The 19,408-nt window shown below is 42.8% G+C and overlaps 1 protein-coding gene across 6 annotated transcripts in view; it reads left to right on the top strand.

Annotated features, from left to right (window-relative positions):
* Nucleotides 1-2,252: 2,252 nt before the first annotated feature.
* Nucleotides 2,253-19,408, top strand: part of PPP1R9A (protein phosphatase 1 regulatory subunit 9A) — a 264,997-nt gene continuing 247,841 nt past the window's right edge. For 5 of the 6 annotated variants that reach the window (XM_084619704.1, XM_084619708.1, XM_084619705.1 and 2 more), the window contains exons 1-2: nucleotides 2,253-2,866; nucleotides 4,506-6,211. In XM_084619704.1, coding sequence (XP_084475830.1) covers nucleotides 4,739-6,211 — 1,473 coding nt within the window. In that variant the 5' untranslated portion in view covers nucleotides 2,253-2,866; nucleotides 4,506-4,738. The remainder of the gene's footprint in view (nucleotides 2,867-4,505; nucleotides 6,212-19,408) is intronic. The other variant, XM_084619703.1, reaches the window with a different exon arrangement.

Here is a 19,408-nt window from a genome sequence, read left to right as displayed (position 1 = left end):
CTTTCCAGACTACTGTACCCTTTTCAGGAATCTGATTTGTCTTGCATATCCCCAAGTTACACCTTACTTAAAATCTACTTGCTTACAAAATCAGACATAAAAATACAAAAATGCCATGGCACACTATTACTGAAAAATTGCTTACTTTCCCATTTTTACTATATCATTATAAAATAAATCAATTGGAATATAAATATTGTACCTATGTTTCAGTGTATATAGAGCAGTATAAACAAGTCACTGACTGTATGCAATTTTAGTTTGTACTGACTTCGCTAGTGCTTTGTATGTAGCCTGTTGTAAAACTAGGCAAATATCTAGATGAATTGATGTACCCCTTGGAAGACCTATGTGTACCCCTGGTTGAGATCCGCTGGCCTAGGAGACCTAGTCATGGATCAGGACCCATGGTATAGATGCTGCCATGCTTATGCAAGGGTGGGAATTATTTGTTCCTAAATATTAGTAACTTTTCTAGTGAATTGACTTGGATTGCTGAAACTTTCTTTTCCTAAACAAAGAGCAAACATTTTCTGGAAAGGCACAATTTGTGTTTGGGAAAAGAATCCCAATTCTGTTAAATTCATTTCTATTTCTGTCCCTTACTATGTCAGCTTGTTAAAATAACTTTGAAAAAGAAGGAACACTATCATATAGGCAATCAATCTTGAAAGGGACTGGTTTTCCCATCAATATTTATGTGTTGGATATAGAATGTCACAGAAACAGAGAGATTTTTGAATTGAGTATATTTGATACTCGCTAGAGAACCAAAGCTTTAAGCCTGTAAACATTTAAGAAAGTGTGTAACTTTATACACTTTCCCTAGCGCCCCCCCCCAAAAAAAAACAATGGGACAACTTGTGTTTAAAGTTACACACTTACCTAAATCTTTATGGAATTCAGACACAAGTGACTGGAAGTACATGTAGTATTTTTGTTTTTTCATTTTTTTATTATACACATCCTCAAGCCATCTCCTGGACGCTTAAGCAATTCAATTAACGTACTCTATGTGTGAGTTGCTATATGATTTAAAAATCATTACCTTCTGGAGTGCCAGTTTCCCAAACTACTTTAGGAGAGATTGCTGGATCTCCTACTCTGGAATTTTTCTTATCATCTGTGCAAAACCTGGAAATTATTGTGGGGACTGTTGGAGCACTAGCAATATTTACCTAGCAACACAGACATGCCAGTAGTGGCTGGACTGTTTGCGTGCTCTTAAACAGGAAACTAGTGTAGCCCTATCTGTTCAACCCAGCAAAAAAATACATTTGCTGGAATTTAAGGGGATGAATGAGTATATATTGTAACTCCAGCTTTTTATCTTTTCCACTATTTAATTGCTTGCACGTTGTGCAAAGACACTTGACGTAAAGAAATTAACTGGGCGGAAAGTCCAAGGTCTTGATCCTGCAATGAATTCTCCCGTGGCGCTTATTGCAGAATTGAGGCTTAAGTGCAGCTTTGCCCTTCCTCAAAAGAAGCCCGCTGGTTTCGGTCTGGCCTGCTAAGGACGCTGCCTGTCTGCACCGACTGAAGGGTAAGGATGGAGCATCATTCTCGCCTGCAGCCAGCGGGGCCCCTTCTCAAAGGGATCCCAGTGACAGCAGGTGCACGGCCCGCGCCCATGGAAGTGCCTCTCTATCCCCGCCCCTCCGGCTCTGAACTCCTCGGGCTCTGCCGCCCAGTGAAGCCCCGAGAGGGGGAGCGGCCGGCGGCTGCGCTCGCAGTCCGCAAGGGCTGCTCTGTGGCGGGCTGGTGGGTTCACGCCGCTCCCGCGCCCGTTCCCGCGCCCCGGCCAGTGTGCGCGGGGCCCTTGTGCCATGACGACCGCCGAGGGACTCGCCTCTCCCGCGCGCAGGGGGAGGAAGTGACCTGCCCGCAGACCCGGACGGAGGGTGGGGGAGTCTGGCGATCTCGGGGCCCAGTGCGGCACGGCAGGAGGCGCCCGGGCGGGGGGGGAGGGAGTTGTAGCAGGGTCAGCGGCCAGCGCCCCTCCCCGCGGGCTCGCTGTGCGGCCGGACTGCAGCGGGAGCGTGGCTCGCCCCCTCCCCGGCGGAACGAACCATTGCAGCTCGCCGCGGAGGTGAGGCACCTGTCAGCCGCCGCCCGCGCTCGGCCTCCGCTCGGCGGCGGCCGCTGGCAGCGCACCCCCGCGCGCGGGGCCGACGTTCCGCACGCCCGGCCCCCGGGAAGCCGCTGGGCGGGCGGCGGGCTGCGGCGGGGCGCGGGAGCGTTCTCCTCCCCCCAGCTCCGTGTGCGCGGAGCGTGTCGCTGCCTGCAATGGCGCTGAGTAGCGGAGTCGGAGGCTGCTGCCCGCTGGCAGGCCGGGGGCGGCAGCCGCGCGCTACCTTCGCACAGGCGGGTCGGAGCCGGGGGCTGGAGGAGCCGCAGCTCTGAGCGCGCAGGGAGCCGCGGGAGGTGGAAGGAGCCCAGCCCGGCGTGCAGCTCCTCTCCCGGGTAAGGGGCCGTGCGCGCACCGGGGAGCAGGGGCTGAAGTTAGGGCTAGGGCGCAGCTTGTGTGCGCGCCAAGGGGAGACATGCCCGGGAGCTTTTGTTTCCCCAGACGCTGTAGCCAGAGCCAGGGGGGTTTATGGCCACGGAGCTTTGCTCCCTGCCGTGATTGCCAGGGCAGCTGCTCGTACGCAAGGTGGTTCTTGGGCCAACGCTGGTGTGGGATCCTCTCGCCTTTCAGTTCGGAGAAACCGGTTCTTCGCAGCACTTCCCCTTTCAGAGGGGTTTGCTCAGTGACGCCAGACAGGATTCTTTTACCTTAAGTTAGCCTTTCTTTTTCTTTTCCTTATAATCGTTGGAAACATCAGCTGGAGTCTGTAAAGGAGGAGGCAAAGGGAAATGATCGGTAGGTAAGAAAAAACTGCTGCACCGCCTCCCCCCCCCATAATTGTTGGTCTTTTTTAAAAATTGATCCACAGTAGCAGAGATGCTGCTGCTGCTTCACCCCCTGGTTTGAAGTGGTTTCTATCATATACGGGTTTACAGTTTGGTTCAATGGCTCTCAACACCACCACTATGCAAATTGTTCCAGCGCCCCTGCACAGCAGTTGAGCCACAGCTGTGGGCAACCCTCTGCTGCTTGTGCATGGATAGCTGGGCTTGAGTTTGGAGGTGATCTAAGAGTGTTCTGTTTTAGGAAGATGATGAGGGGATTTTACATTAATAGCTGCATAATATTGTTTAGTCTAAAGTAACCTCTTAGGCTTAAAGATTGGCGAATAAATATGTAAGGTACTTGATCCATAATCTTCCTGCTCTAAAGTGCTAGGTGTGACTGCAGTGCTATAGCATTCCTCCCTATGAGTGAGGAGCACAGCAGCCCACAGGCATTGCATTTGAGGCTTGCAGCAATAAGTTATAGCCTAGAGGAAAGACAAGGAAACAGGGGGACGCTAATGAGAGAGATTTTGCTCTCTATTAGTCATGTGTTGTTCTCCTGCAATTCTCTGGGCTAATGTTCAGGCTGGAATCAAACCCAGTTCTCATCCTTTCCCTTAAACACCACTCAGAGCCTCCCTCTCTCCCCCCTCCCCACTAAGAATCTCTGAATTCATCATGTTGGATCATGTAACTTTCAATGCAGTTTATTATATTTAAAATGCAGCCTTTTTTGGTTTGGCAACTCTGTGAGTGTGCAGATGTGAACTGGAAGATTGAGATTTAGCCTGTAGCTCCATTTTTTGCAGTTCACTAAATGCTTCCATGCTCTTTGTCATGTTAAAATAATACAGCAAGTGGAAAGGGGCAAGTCTTACTAAATTTCACTCCACTATTTTCAACACTAAATGATACCTTTGGGTGCAATTTTTCTAATTCTTTTGAGCTGTTGTTTCATTGTTGAATGATCGTTCTCTGCATAGAAACACCATTAAAAGCATACTGTTGTGTTGTTCAGAGACATACTATGTGGAATCGCAGTGTTAGCAGCTCAGGGAAGCACAGTCATCATGTTTGCATGAAGTATTTCGTGCCCAGACATAAATAACACAAAGATTTTAGTTCTCTTTATTTTGTCCTTTACCATCTCCAGTCAAAAAGTTTGACATCAATGAAACATTGGTGACATCATTTTCCTTGTAATTTTATTCTTTGTAATTGTGTGTTTCACCTAGACAAATTTGTTTATGTTGTAATATGTTCGTAGCATACATATGAACATCATAAAACTGCTATGTTTCATTGTCTCATAGTGGCATGTTAACTTGTACTTGGAAGGAAACTTACTTTTATGTGAGCATACAAACTTTTTCAGACTGTCTAATTGTTGAATCTTTAGCAAATTGAGTCTGCTGTAGAATTTTAATACATATGTGTGTATTTTGATAATGATGCTGTGTGACGGATGAATCCTTGCATTTGTTTGATAATTTTTATTCTAAATATCAGTTGTCTCAAATAACTTTATTAAAATTGAAGTAATTGATTTAGTTTTGAAGAAATAAAAATGTGTGACTCGATTCAAAAAGTTGTACTTTCTGTTGCAGGTTAAATCTACATTTGTTCTGGAAAGCCATCAGTCTTGCCACTTTGTTTGCTGTCATGGTTGCTTGCACATATTTAGATAGTATCTGTCAGAATACCAACTGAATATGGCCCTGATGGAGACCAGTGACACCTGAGAGGCACTTTCTTCTCAACCAGAATCTCACTAGTAACAGAAGACTGAGAGTGGTATATCAGTCATTATGTACATTGGTTTTGCACTCCTTAAGTAAACATGATGAAAACAGAGTCTTCAGGAGAAAGATCAAACCTCCGAAGTGCTTCTCCTCACAGGAATGCTTACAGAACTGAGTTCCAGGCCCTAAAAAGCACCTTTGACAAACCTAAATCAGATGGAGACCAAAAAACGAAAGATGAAGGAGAGGCCTCTCAGCAGAGCAGGGGGAGGAAATATGGCTCAAATGTCAACAGGATTAAAAACTTATTTATGCAGATGGGCATGGAGCCCAGTGAGAGCACTGGAGTTACCCCTAAAACCAGAGTGAAAAGTGGTCCCCTGTCTCCTCAAAGAAGAATTAGGCCCAAAGAATTTGTGGAGAAGACAGATGGCTCAGTTGTAAAACTAGAGTCTTCAGTTTCAGAAAGGATTAGTAGATTTGATACTGTGCATGATGGTCCTTCCTATTCCAAGTTTACGGAAACTCGAAAGATGTTTGAGCGAAATGTTCATGAAATGGGTCATTCCAATCGCTATTCCCCAAAGAAAGAGAGAGTAGTTTCCAATGAACTCCAAGATGAGTGGTGTAGCTCAAAGTCTAATAGAGGCAGTACTGATTCATTGGACAGTCTTAGCTCAAGGACAGAGACTATCTCTCCAACAGTGAGTCAGCTCAGTGCAGTGTTTGAAAACACTGATTCACATAGTGTAATCGTTTTAGAAAAGTCTGAAAACAATGAAGAATACTCTGTAACTGGTCACTACCCACTTAACCTGTCCTCTACTGTTGCAAATCTATCCTCCTCCACTGTTGCAAACCTTGATGGATTCAGTCCTTTAAAAGATGGTAATGCCTGGTCTTCACCAGCCAAACAGGCTACAAGTTCAGTATCTGCTGAGACCTTTCAGCAAAACAGTACATCTTCAACAATAAGAGAAGAAGCTTCTAAAAGCCCTTTGCCAGTGTCAAAAACAAATGAAGAAATAAGGAAGAATAAGGAAGCAAGTTATGATCCTGTTGATGTTTGTGCAGCAACTAAACAAGAATTGGCCAGCATCATTAACAGTGAAAAGCGTGAAGAATCCTGTACCAGGACTAAGGAAAAAATAGATTCAGAAGTTTCTTTACAACAAAAAGAACATTCACAAAATGCAGAGAGCGCCTGTGTTGGCACTGGAGCTGTAGACATACCAAGAAACTTGGTAGCAGGTGGTGATTTTGCAGCAGATGTAGCTTCAGATGCTACTGAATCCCACTATGATGATGCCAGTGGAAAGGAAGTCCAGGAAGACTTGAATAACTTTCAGAGTTCACATGTATATATGCACTCTGACTATAATGTCTACAGGGTGCGATCGAGGTATAATTCTGATTGGGGAGAGACAGGAACAGAACAGGATGATCAAGACGATAGTGATGAAAACAACTATTATGAACCTGATATGGAATATGCTGAAGTTATTGGATTGCCAGATGAAGATGAAATCCCAGCAAACAGAAAAATTAAGTTTAGCAGTGCTCCAATAAAGGTAAATTCCTTCCCCTGAACTTTGATTCTTATTTGAGCTTAAATTTGTTCAGGGTAGATTTTGGCAGCTGCATCTGGTTCTGAAAAGATTACAGAGCTTCTTGAGACTTTTTTTATTGCAGCTGGCAAGTGAGCATAATTTCAAATGATTTAAAGGGAGAAGAGTTCTGATGACCCTGTCTCATTTCCTAGTCTACTTTATGGTTGATTAAATCAGCAGAAATTGAGAATGAGCTTCAGGTTTGTGAGGTTTTGTAATTTAAACATAAATATATAAATAGCATAGTGAAATATAAAAGGTGTCTATATGGTGACCATCATATTTACATTATTTTTGAAATTTAAAAATAACTTCTGCATTCCAAACAGCTGCTCTTACTTTAAAGAACATCTATGAAGAATTAAAGTTACTGGAGTGAAATACTGTATGGTATGAAATATAATGTGCTGTTGAACAGCGACTGTGATCCACTATTATTGGATCATTAATCTTACTTATCTGCATCAGTAACCTTTAGTTGCTAGCTTCTTCACCAGTCAGTCTTTCTTCATGCATAAGTAAAGTAGGTATTAGTATAAGTGCTTCAGCTTCTTAGGTACATTGACATATACTTCTTAGGTACATTGACATAGAGGTAATTTAAAGGTCAATCCACTGAAATATACTTGATGTAAAAACATTGTTAACAATAACATCTAAGAATGTGGACTGCTTCAAGTGTTTTAAGTTGGGGAAAGAGTAGGGGGCACAATGACTTGTTACAGCAGCATTTTACCACTCAGAATCAGGGCTGAATTACTCATAGGTTGCAAGTGAAGCGCATTTGATAATCTCAGTGTAGTTACCAATGGACACTTATCCACACTGAAAAAACACTAAGCTATTTGGCACACGTGACAGTCTTTAAAGAGTCAAATACTGGGCTGGTGCAGACTAGGAGAAAAATAAGATTCTTTTTTGAAAAGTGACACTGTAAAAATGATTTCATCTTGTTTGACTCATCTGCTTCCTCTGTGTATTTTGAGACGACAACTACTTAATTTAGTGTCAAAAAAGAAACATTTTGGAACTTGTCCCATCCCTGTGGATCCAGCTGCTCGTGAGTGAGCTGGATTCTCTTCTAGCTCACACATAATCAACACAGTTGTTAATTCCCGTTACAGGACCAAATTCTGTCCACTGTTACACCTATTCAATCCCATTGAAGATGTGTCTGATTCTCCACTACCTTCCCCCTTGTATAGTCATTTATAGCTATGCGGAGTGGATGCTAAACACTACCAAATTAGAAAGGAAGCATTTTAAGACCACTTTTAACTGGTGTAAATGACTACATAAAAAGGAAGACCGTGTTCAGTTGGACTGAAGGGGTTAAACAGATATAACTGAGGGCAGAATTTGGCGCGGCAATTAGAACTTTGAATCCCATTGAAAGCAATAAGATTAAACAGCTAAATATCAGACATGCCAAACCTGTGAAAAAGGCACAGAAATTGGTCTTGTCTTTGGCTTAATTTGCTTGTAAATTGCTTCTTGGCTAGTTTTTGGCTTGTTGCTTGTTTGGCTTGTAGCTTGTTGCTGCTTTTTTTTTTTTTTTTTCTTTTTTATTGGCTCTCGGCAAACAGGGGCAAGGGGGGAGAGAGTCAGGGATGCACAGCAAGCCCACCACAGTTCCAGACTGCACCCTGGGGGGGATCTAGTCATATAGAGTGTTGGGGTTCTTAGGGATTGTTTTGGCCTTGTTTTGAAATGGGATTAGCTTGATTTTTGGCTTATTGTGAAAGTCAGGGTGCTTATTTACTGCATGGAAGTTGGCAACTGTGATATATATTTGGGCAGAATTTGTATGAATTTGTATTATTGGTGGTGATGCAGGAGTCAGGAATAACGCATCTTGATTTTCACACCCTTGGATAGATTTGCAAGCCTGTCAGGTAGAAAAATAGTCTCTTTTTTATTTGTGGACGTAGCAAATTTGATCTAGAAATCGCTATGTGGCAGTAAACATGGAATTCAGTGAAGTGTTAGTAATTGTTTTAAAAATTTCCCCAAACTGAAATGTATAACAGTAAGTATTTATAAGGCCAATAGAAATGTTTCCAGAAATTTGTTTTAAAAATTCCAGTGCAATCTGTTGTTTTAAACAAATAAACATTTCTCTACAATGGTTGAAACCTAAACATTGCAGCATTAGGAATCTGAAAGTGAAACTGACTTCATTGATTTTTATTGTCTGAGTTGCAAGAGATGCACAAAGTAAACAAGAACATAAATAGAAACAAAACAACTGGATTTTAAAAATGATTTCACTTTTTATCATTGAAAGGGTTTAGTAATGTGATTTAAAAAAACTTGTTTACAATGTATGAGTTCTAAATCAGCAATGTCCTTGTCAAGCATGTTGATGTTATGGAAACTACTTGTGAGTGAAGCAAGTAGAATCTGACCTTGTATATGTAAGAGAAAACTTTACCTCATACTCCTCATTCCATGAATAAGGTCACTTTAATTAAAAACAAAATATTAAAAGACATAATACTGGGATTTGCTTTGCAAATACCTTGTTTGCACTTAATTCTTTGAGCAAAATCTCAACACATAAATCCAAGAGATTATACCCCTGTAGATCATTCACATAATTTAGCTAACCCATTCTATTCCAGCTTTGTTAGAAATGAGGTAGAGAGTGTAATCTACTATAAAGGCTTTTGGGAAGCATTCTTTACCGACATCCCCAGGCAGTTCTAATAGAATCATAGAATATCAGGGTTGGAAGGGACCTCAGGAGGTCATCTAGTCCAGCCCCCTGCTCAAAGCAGGACTAATCCCCAATTAAATCATCCCAGCCAGGGCTTTGTCAAGCCTGATCTTAAAAACTTCTAAGGAAGGAGATTCTACCACCTCCCTAGGTAATGCATTCCAGTGTTTCACCACCCTCCTAGTGAAGAAGTTTTTCCTAATATCCAACCTAAACCTCCCCCACAGCAACTTGAGACCATTACTCCTTGTCCTGTCCTCTTCTACCACTGAGAATAGTTCAGAACCATCCTCTCTGGAACCACCTCTCAGGTAGTTGAAAGCAGCTATCAAATCCCCCCTCATTCTTCTCTTCTGCAGACTAAACAATCCCAGTTCCCTCAGCCTCTCCTCATAAGTCATGTGTTCCAGACCCCTAATCATTTTTGTTGCCCTTTGCTTGACTCTCTCCAATTTATCCACATCCTTCTTGTAGTGTGGGGCCCAAAACTGGACACAGTACTCCAGATGAGGCCTCACCAATGTTGAATAGAGGGGGATGATCACGTCCCTTGATCTGCTCGCTATGCCCCTACTTATACATCCCAAAATGCCATTGGCCTTCTTGGCAACAAGGGCACGCTGCTGACTCATATCCAGCTTCTCGTCCACTGTCACCCCTAGGTCCTTTTCCGCAGAACTGCTGCCTAGCCATTCGGTCCCTAGTCTGTAGCTGTGCATTGGGTTCTTCCGTCCCAAGTGCAGGACCCTGCACTTATCCTTATTGAACCTCATCAGATTTCTTTTGGCCCAATCCTCCAATTTGTCTAGGTCCCTCTGTATCCTATCCCTGCCCTCCAGCATATCTACCACTCCTCCCAGTTGAGTATCATCCGCAAATTTGCTGAGAGTGCAATCCACACCATCCTCCAGATCATTTATGAAGATATTGAACAAAACCGGCCCCAGGACCGACCCCTGGGGCACTCCACTTGACACCGGCTGCCAACTAGACATGGAGCCATTGATCACTACCCATTGAGCCCGACAATCTAGCCAACTTTCTACCCACCTTATAGTGCATTCATCCAGCCCAATAGGTAAGACTTGTTTAGTTTCCTGGAAAATCTACCAATTATGGAAATGTTATTCCTCAAATCACAGTTATCCTGAATCAGATAATCATTTAGCAAAAGTAACAAAGGGACATGTTCAAAGTTAACACAGGCTATTTTTTTTATATTTTTAAACTGGTTAATTTTTTTTCTTTAGATGCTTTCCATTCCTGTTTTAAAAATCTTCTAACAGTAGTGAGCTATAAAACCTTCAGTGGTCCTGAATGATTGTCTCATACAGTTGAGCAAAACAGCATGATTGCTTTAAAATTTTTCTTGTTATCTGAACTCTTAATGATACATATACCTAAGGTAAAAAAGAAGTTTTATTTCAGTTATGTTCAAGTAGTATTACATATTTCTATGTAATATTGACTGCCCATCAAGAAAAAAACAAATCCTCAAAGGTCATATATGTGTAAGTGATAAAAGGGACACTGATATTTTTAAAAAACAAAACTTTTTATCCTTCATTTTTTCCCTTTTATATTTGGTCTCTATTTTCTCACATCTATAAGCTCCCTTAAACTTCACAAGTTGCTCTAGTGCGGTATCTGAGAAAGTGGAGCTCTGATAGTTGCTTTCAATGACCTGAAATTTCTGCTCTCTGTTATGAGAGCTGTAATTAGCAAGGGAAAAGTTTGATTTGACCTTGAAGAAATAGGGCATAGACCATTGAAATTCAGTAGCAAAACTCCTGCAGTGGGAGCAGAATTGGGCCAGGACGTCCTTAAAAACTTTGTTCCGATATTTCAGTTTTTATTACTAATCTGATCACCAGTGTTGTTACTATAAACTATTCCCTGAAAAGCTTCTGTCACTCAAAGGGAAAGGGACACTGTTTTAATTATTTTGGCCCTGAGCATCTCCTACTGCAGAGAGGAGGAAAATTGTGGAAAAAGCTGCAGTGGGAGAGAAGGTGGAGGAGAAAATGGTTTGAGAGAACCCTGTGTAGTTGGTTTTTGTCCTGTCTGCAAAAAATTGTGCAGCCTCTTGGCCATGTGGAAAAAGGAAGTGAATCTTTGGGTAGGTTTTTCACTAAGAGCAAGAACTGCAGTAAAAGTTTTGGAAAATAAATGCTGCTTGATTACTCTCCCTTCTTCCCTCTAGCACACACTGTAATTCCCTCAGAGAGTATGCTCAGGCTGTGGGGCTACTCATTGTGATAATACTGGCATAGCTACATTGGTCATGGGTGTGAAAAAACCACACCCCTGACTGTCATAGCTATGCTGACATAATACCCAGTGTAGATGCAGCTGTGTCAGCGGAAGAGTGCTTCTGTTGATGTAGCTAACTTTTTTTGGGAAGGTGGTGTTTCTACACCAGCAGAAAAACCCTTTATGTTGGTGTAGACTGCATCTACACTGTGGTATTATGTCACCATAGTCTCCATAGTATGGATGTACCCTTGAGCTCTATATTGTGTCAATGATTGCTTTGTGAACTTGGGTAAGGCATGTAATCTCTCTGTGCATTACTTTACACATCTTTAAAATACAGATAATACTCTTGTAGCTCAGTCTGTGTAATGACAATTTAAATATTGTTCTACTCCAGGCATTTTTGTGTAGGAGGGTAGCATATAAACGAGTTAATGTCCAAAAGCCAGCATTAATTTGACTTGATTCTCATTAACATCCTCTTGTATTCCTTGCTAACACCATCCTCCCGCAACGTAACTGATTTGAGGTAAGCTTTCAGGAAAATGTAATTAAATATAATAGTGTTTCCCAAACCTGTGAAAGCTGAGCTTCTCTTCAGGAGACTGAAACCAATCCCACCCACGATCCTGAAATGTGGTGTTAAAGGCCTACCCCAAATGAGAGGTCACTCACAGTAAATAGTGTCAAACTTCACAGTGTAATACTTCCTCTCCTTTCCTTCATGTTGTGTTGAGCAACTAAATACTTTAAAGGCCAATGTTGTAAACTATCCTCATTGGCATTCAGGGTCTCAGCAGGTTCACGTAGGTGCTGAATTAGGTACCTTTGGGTCATTGTTTCAAGAATTTTGCAACCATAGCAGCAAGAGACTTCTTGTAAATAGACTTAAAAAAAAAAAAAGGACCAGTTAAGAGGATTGTTTGCAGCTCCCTAGCTGGTCCGTCGCACCCCAGTGGGACGTGCCCCACGCTTTTTGGGAAATACTATAACATAGGAAGTAAAATCAATAGGTAAAATTTCACTAATTTAAATGGTAAGGACTAAATGCTGCCCGTCCACAAAGCAGAAGAAAACCCAGCAAACAGCCAGAAACCAGCTGCAAAGAGTAGCACTTACAATGTGTGAGGCCAAAGGAAATTCTGCCATGGTGCACAAGAGTGTGCAACTAGTTTAACTGGCCAGTACAGTTAAATGCACTGTGCACGCTATGTCTCAAATCCTGAGCTGCACAAAGCATTCCCCCAGTCTTGGAACTGTGTGGCTGCCATTCTGTTCCCAGGTGAAAATTAAACTAGCTTCAGGGATATTTAGCTTCAAAAGGCCGTTTCAACCACTGCGGATTGCTGCGTGTTTGGTATACTACAGACACATCACCTGTGTTAGCCTCCTGGTGGGGGAAGGCTAGTTAAGGCTGCTTTGCACTGCTCAAACTTTGTTTAAAAACAGAACAACCCCCCCCCCCCACCAGCTTTAAGGGACTGAAGGTTCTGGCCCTATGTTCCCAACTGGGCAGGATTTATGGGGAAAGTTTGAGGCTGGGCTGAAATTTGAGGTGTGTGTAGTGCTATCCAAGACATACACCTGTTGACAGTCTTTAATATTTATATTGCGGCCACACTTAGTGGCTTCAGGCAAGTTCGGAGCTTCATTGTGTTAGGTGCTGTCCGTGCACCTAAAGACATGATCCCTGTCCTGAAGAACTTCCGGCGCAAAGAAAACAAGTTACACACAAGGTGTTTTTCCCACTAAAAGGAGCAGGAGCTGTGCAATGTGTTGACCTTGCCCAAATGTGGCACATGCACTGCTACTTCCTTTTGAGAGTGTCCAGTTACACAATGCTGCCAAAATTGAGCAGACTTTTTGGCCAGGACTTGAAAAATACATCCAACACCTACTAGCTAAAGCAGTGGTTCTCAACCTTTCCTGACTTCTGTACACGTACTTCTGGTTGAGAACCACTGAGCTAAAGGACTAGGCCTACTTTTGAAGCAGAAATACTAATGGCCAGGGCCCCTCCTGAGCCACATCCCCTCCCATCCTGTCTCCTCCTGGTTGATCTCTGTCTCACCTGCCAGGGTCCAAAAGCCCTGGTCTCCTATTGGTGGTTCTCCCACCCAGTAAATGCCTCCCAGGCCATCGAGAGAAATTTGGGGCCCCAGTACATCATGGTTGCTGGGGCCCTACCCAAGCTAGAGACATTTTGGGGGGCCCTGAGCTCAGGTCCCTGGTACAATTTTCCCGTTTCCCCCTCTCATCAGCTTTGCATTGCCTCCACTGCTATAGGTATATTATAGATCATTTAAAACTTACTCTCCAGTTAATCAATGTATTGCACTGCGTCCCCTTCCTCCCCTTAATCCTGTTGCAATGGATGGGAGTGGCAGCCCCCCCAGTGCTCTACTACTAACAGTGGCAGTCAGGTACCCTCGACCACCCTAACAGTGAAGGCAGCCAAACTTCCCCAAAGTGCTCTGTGGAGCAGTGACTGGGCCTCCCCTCCTCCCCCCAACAATAACTTCCGGGAGCCTGAGCAACGACAGCACTGAGCTATCTCTGTGCAGAGTCGGGAGCTATTAGTGCGCTAGTTACACTCTGTTCACATTTGTAAGGTTATCTACATAACCATGAGGGCTAGAGACTTTTTCTGGGTGTGGAGAAGGGGAGATTCTTCAGAAGGTGATGGCACTCATATGGGAAAAATATCCTCTTTCCTACTCATCATGGGCTAGTGGGTTTTTGAAGCCCTGCTTGTGACCATTAAAGCCAGTATTAGGCCCTCTGTCTCTTCAGCTGTTCCCATTTCTTTTTCTTTCTCAGTCTTTTTTCTTCATTTTCCTTTTATCCATTTTGATTTTTGTTGCCCCTTTTCTTCCTCAGTAACTCATGGCACAGTTCAGGGCAACTGGACCTGTTATCCCTCCTCTGTGGTTCAGCAAGGGCACCCACTCTAAGCTTCAGGCTCCCCTGGCCATCACCTCTCTTCAGTGGTGACACAATTCCCTTCCTTCCGACCAGGGTATTTTCAGGCTGCACAGTCCCCTGACTATACTGCGGTATCTCAGCAAGGGACTCTGCCTAAGCAGACCTGTTTACTTTCTCTTTAGAGATTAATAACCGAGTAATTGCCCACCATTATAAGGTACCACACAGTACTTCCTATGCAGGTCTATTTTATTCTGAAGGTAAAAGCACTACAGAGAAAACATGAAAAACAATACAAGAAGTTACACATATGATGATAAGGTTACTAGAGATCACCCCCAACCCTAATAGGGGTGCCAGCAGGAGCAGTCCTTCAAAACCCCACTCACAGATTTTCCTTGTGCTTTCAAGTTCATCACAGCTTCATCTCAGAACAAGCACCCAGTCTTATGGGGCATCAGTAGACCCAGTCCTTTCCTAAGGATTGGGGCCCTCTGTGGACCAGGGGTCCTGTCCATTTGCTGGATCAGGAAGAGGGCCAGGAGCCTGTTTAAAACCAGACTATTTATCTAAACCCCCTTTTTGTTTCTTGGTCGCTGGGGAACCTGCTCTGAACAAGTATCTGCATACTTCTCCGGGGGTGGCTCCAAAAGGCTCATAACTGGAGGTATTACGTTATCATCCCCCTCCTTCTGGAGAAGTTGCATACAATTCAAAAATAACACATACACAACTGCATTCTGAATACAACAAACCCCAAAGGTATTAAACCTAATTCAGTAAGGTTTAACTTAATTCAGTAAACTTTATCTTAATTCCATAAAGTTTATACAGAATATTGCCAGTCTGTCACAATATCTTTTCTATAATAATAAATAATAATAATAATAAATAATAGTAATTAATGTAAAAAAACAATCGATGTTGATGGGATAGCAATATGCAGCCACAATATGAGGGCCAGGGCAGCATAGTATGTGCAATGACTATTCTGCTAAGAGGATAGTGGTCTGGTAACTAAGAAACATAGAATTTAGTCCTAAATTTCCTACAAATCCTCAGTTTATGTTGTCCCATCTTCCAGAAAGTTTCCATGCCATGTAATCATGTTGGAGGATCTGCTGACAGAGCTGTACGCTTGTGTGTGTGAGATGGGGTTGTAAGCGACTTTCCTCTTCTGATATTTCTCCAGAAAGGCAGGATGTGGTCACTTGAGTTCTCACCTTATAGTTTCCCTCATTGCCTTCCAAAATGACTAAGTAATACACCCATTGCACAGGTGTTTTCCTATTAGAAGGGCCTTGTTCAAATAGAGCCTTCTTCAAGAGACCTGATTTACAGGCTTTTTATAGAATCTCTGAGAAGATGTTTTACAAGATATGTTGTGATTAAACTATAGCACAAAAGTATAAATGACAGTGTGATAAAATAATGTTCAGATTTCTCATAAATTGGATGGTGGTAAACTTCATTTTAAAAAATCAGTTCAAGGAGTACATTTTCAGTGCAAATCTTTCTGTTAGTGGAAATAGTATTTGTATTTCTTATTCACTGTTTACCTCACAAGAACATATCCAGAAATGTAAATGGGCAGGGGTGGGGAAAAATCTGAAATACAATCTGACATTGTAAATTGCTTTACAAATCTTTGCTCTGTAAAACATTTTCACTTGTAATTTATTTTGCTATTTACTACATGAGGATTAAAACATTCGCAAATCATAGTGTGGAAGAGGAAAATATTTGGTTGCCTGATCCCACGTTTACTTAGACTTGTCTACACTGTGCCACAGTGTGAACTTGAGAGGTGTGAATTGTAGAGTACTCTGTAATTCACATCCCTCTAGTTCACACTGTGATGCTGTGTGGACTAGCCCTTAGTGTAGTATTTAGAGATTATTTAAGTGTTGATGGTGTAGTTGGTGCTGTAGAAGACACAAATTAAAACTGCTTGGCCCCAAGTGGTTTACAATCTAAGGACCCCCATCCTGCTAGTGTCTACTCATTTGCCTTACCTTACATACTTGAGTCCTGTTGTGTGTTTTTGCAGAAATGTCTTAAACACACACATAAGATAGAACTCACTGGGAGATCTAGAGGAAGTGTTAGATGTTAAATGAATACAGTAGAACCTTTCTAAACCACATGTTGCTGAACCACACACTTCAGAATGCTCAAGGAAAAATGAAGGTGTAGAGTATAGGTCAAATCTTAAGCTTTTGAAGTCAATGAGCATATTGCTCTTTGTTTTGATTTGACCCCTCTCTGATTCATTCCACCGGTGGAAGAATGGTCTTGTTAAGACATGAGACTAGGAATCAGATGTTCTAAGGCTTGTCACAGATTTCTCATGTCATCTTGAGCAAGTCTTTGATCCTCTGCCTTGGTTATTTCCTTCTGTAAAATGGAGCAAATAGTTATAAACCTCACAGGTGTGTGGTTAAGCTCCATTTATCAATGTTTGTAAAACAGTTTGAGATGCTTGGATGGAGAATGTTAGGGTAGTTAAAATATTTTTTGTTTTATTACATAAAACAAGGTTACACATTTTCGATAGTATTGTTACCCTTCTGACCCAAATGGTTAGCCATTATTTGGATCTTGCGGGTTGTTAGGAGGAGGAATTGATGATAGCCAGGTCTTTCTTTGATGCAATCCTGCTTATTTATGAAGAGTACAAAGTCCTGTTTCCCTGAACACAGCAGGAATCAAACAGCCGGAGACAGTTTTTTTGCTCACAGATCCAAGCCTCTTTCCAGCAGCGCGCTGCCCAAAAGCACGCACACTCATCTTTTTTTCAGGGGCAACTACAAATGCTTCTCTGATTATGTCTGGTGTTCGCTTGCTGTCTTTTTTTGTGTGCTTCTGTGGTGTTTTTTGCTGCTTCTCTTCCAGATACACAGCTGCAGTCTTTTCAATACCCTGCCCTGTATTTGTAATCAGACCCACATGAAACTGCCTTGGACTGCATGGCCCAGCCATTGCCTAGGCTTGCATGTGTGCTGGGCTGTGATTTTTCCATTATTTCAACTATCACTGAATAAAGGGGGCATGTAATTGTTCCCTTATTTACCCTGAATAGAAGATGGTTGTCACACCCAGCAGCTTCAGTGAGGTGTTGTGATTGCCCAAACTTCCGCATAACAGTATTAGGAAGGGTAGCATATTATTGTACATGATGTAAGTAATCAAATATTCCAATACAGATCAATCCATGCAGCATTGGCAAGGTCTAAATCAGTGGTCCGCAAATTGTGGGACACACTCCTGGGGGGGAGGGGAGGATTGTTCGGAGGGTGTGAGGTGGAGCTTGGGCCAGCACCCATTGGAGGGGTGGGGAGGAAGCACCTCCTAGCCCCGCGCTGTCCTCATTCCAGCTCTGACCTCAGCCGCAGCTCCACTCCACCCCCTGGACCAGCTCTGCCTCTATCCCCAGCTCCTTCCCCATTCCCAGTTCTGTTCCCAGAATCCACCTTCAGCCCAAGCCCCTCTGCTGAGGAAGCCTTGGCTATGCAGTAATAGGGGTGCGGGGGGGCACACACACAGATTCCATTACTGGTAAGGAAGGCGGGACAGGAAAAGTTTGGGGACTACTGGTCTAAATTATCTAAACGTAGGCCCCTTATTCTGGTGGAAAGGGAGTTGTAATAAACTTCTAGGTCTAATTCTTCTCTGAGTTACACTAGTGTAAACCTGATGTGAGTGAGAATTAGGCTCCTCATCTTGGCAGCAGTATTATTTTTTTATCTTCATGGGTTACTGGAACAATCCGCTCCCTGTAAATCTAAGTTTCTGGTATTCAGACACTGAATGTTCTCTGACAAAGGATGAAAATAAGTAAAGAATGATTGGGGAATATAGCATTCCAGAACAAACTGCAGCTTTGGATCGTGAGATGGTCTTCACTTGTGGGGAGTGGTGCATAGTGGTTAGGGCTTAGAGGATGGGGGCTGGTACTTCACTGTGCTCCAGCGCAGGGCCCTGTGAGAGTGACAGAAGGGTCTGACACGTGAGGAGCCCTTTAAGGCTGCCCTCTAAGGCTGCCCTCCCTGAGCCATTTCTTACCACCTGCTATTGTCCAGAGTTTGTATTCTGTCACAGGAGGCTGTGAAGAGTGTGAGCTCGCTGCTTGGCACCTCTTCGCATCTGGGCATGGTGTGGTAGCTCTCTGTCTCTTGGGGCGGTGGCTGCCTCCGCTTATCCATTAGCCTTCCAGTCAGGTCAGTTACAAGTCTCTCCTTTTCAAGAGTAGTCCATAAACAGACCATGGGGAATCAACACAAATAAACTGAGTTAGTAAGTGAGAGGAGGAAATGCCCTCTCAGGGTATAACAGAAGCAGGTCCTTCCTTTCCTCGAGGAGGGACCTTCAGGTAGTAGTTGATGGAGAGATCCTGTCTTCCCTCAGCCCTTTTCTCAGGAGCTGCAAGGTAAAGATCCTTTCTCTTACCTTCTACTCCCTTTTGACTCCTCCAGTCTATGCACCTCTTGCAGCGAAGGGCTGGCTGAGGCCAGAGCAGCTCCTTTCCCCCTTGTTGCCCAATGTGGAGTTTGTATACCCCATCACAGACCGGAAGAGAGGTCTGTTTTGAATGTTTGTGCATATTCTTTTTAATATTTTTCATGTATTATGATAAAATGGAGTTATACATGGTCATTGGATGAAAATCTGCATGTGGAATTCATATATCTCAGAAGAGAATTTTGCTGAATGGGTGTACTTAACTCCTATGTATTTTAGTGTAATCTTTAAAAGCAAACAAAAAAAAATTCAGGTATATTTGTGTACCTTTAGGAGAACAGGACTCCATATCTTCTGGTATAATGTCTGTTGAGTGTTTTTAGGATGGAATTTGCTTTGGAATGCTATATTTCAGATAATACCAAACTTTATTTTTCTTAGAGCATGGGATACAGGGAAATGATTATTCTGTAACCCACCTCTTTAATTTTTTAAGTATAGTGGATGTTTATTACACCCATTGGTATAGAGTCAAGAGATTGTTCAGGTCATTTAGATCTTTCCATGGTATAAAGTCAATGGGAGTTGTGCCTGCAGAAAGTTCCTTTAGGCTAAGCACATCAGGAGTTATTTCATTTTCCACTCTTCTGTTGTCATTTACCACAATGGCCAATATGTCCAGTGAATAATTTCTTGTTGTATGAGATGATGCTGTTAGTCCAAAGGGGATCTTTTAATATTCAGACCAGATTCCATGTGCTTCCAATGCCTTTTTACTTGTCAAGATGACTACATTT

Source organism: Lepidochelys olivacea (genome assembly GCF_965140295.1).
Source record: "Lepidochelys olivacea isolate rLepOli2 genome assembly, chromosome: 2".
Lineage (NCBI taxonomy): Eukaryota > Metazoa > Chordata > Testudines > Cheloniidae > Lepidochelys > Lepidochelys olivacea.
Note: the sequence above shows the minus strand (reverse complement) of the source record. Positions and strands in the feature narration are given on the sequence as shown.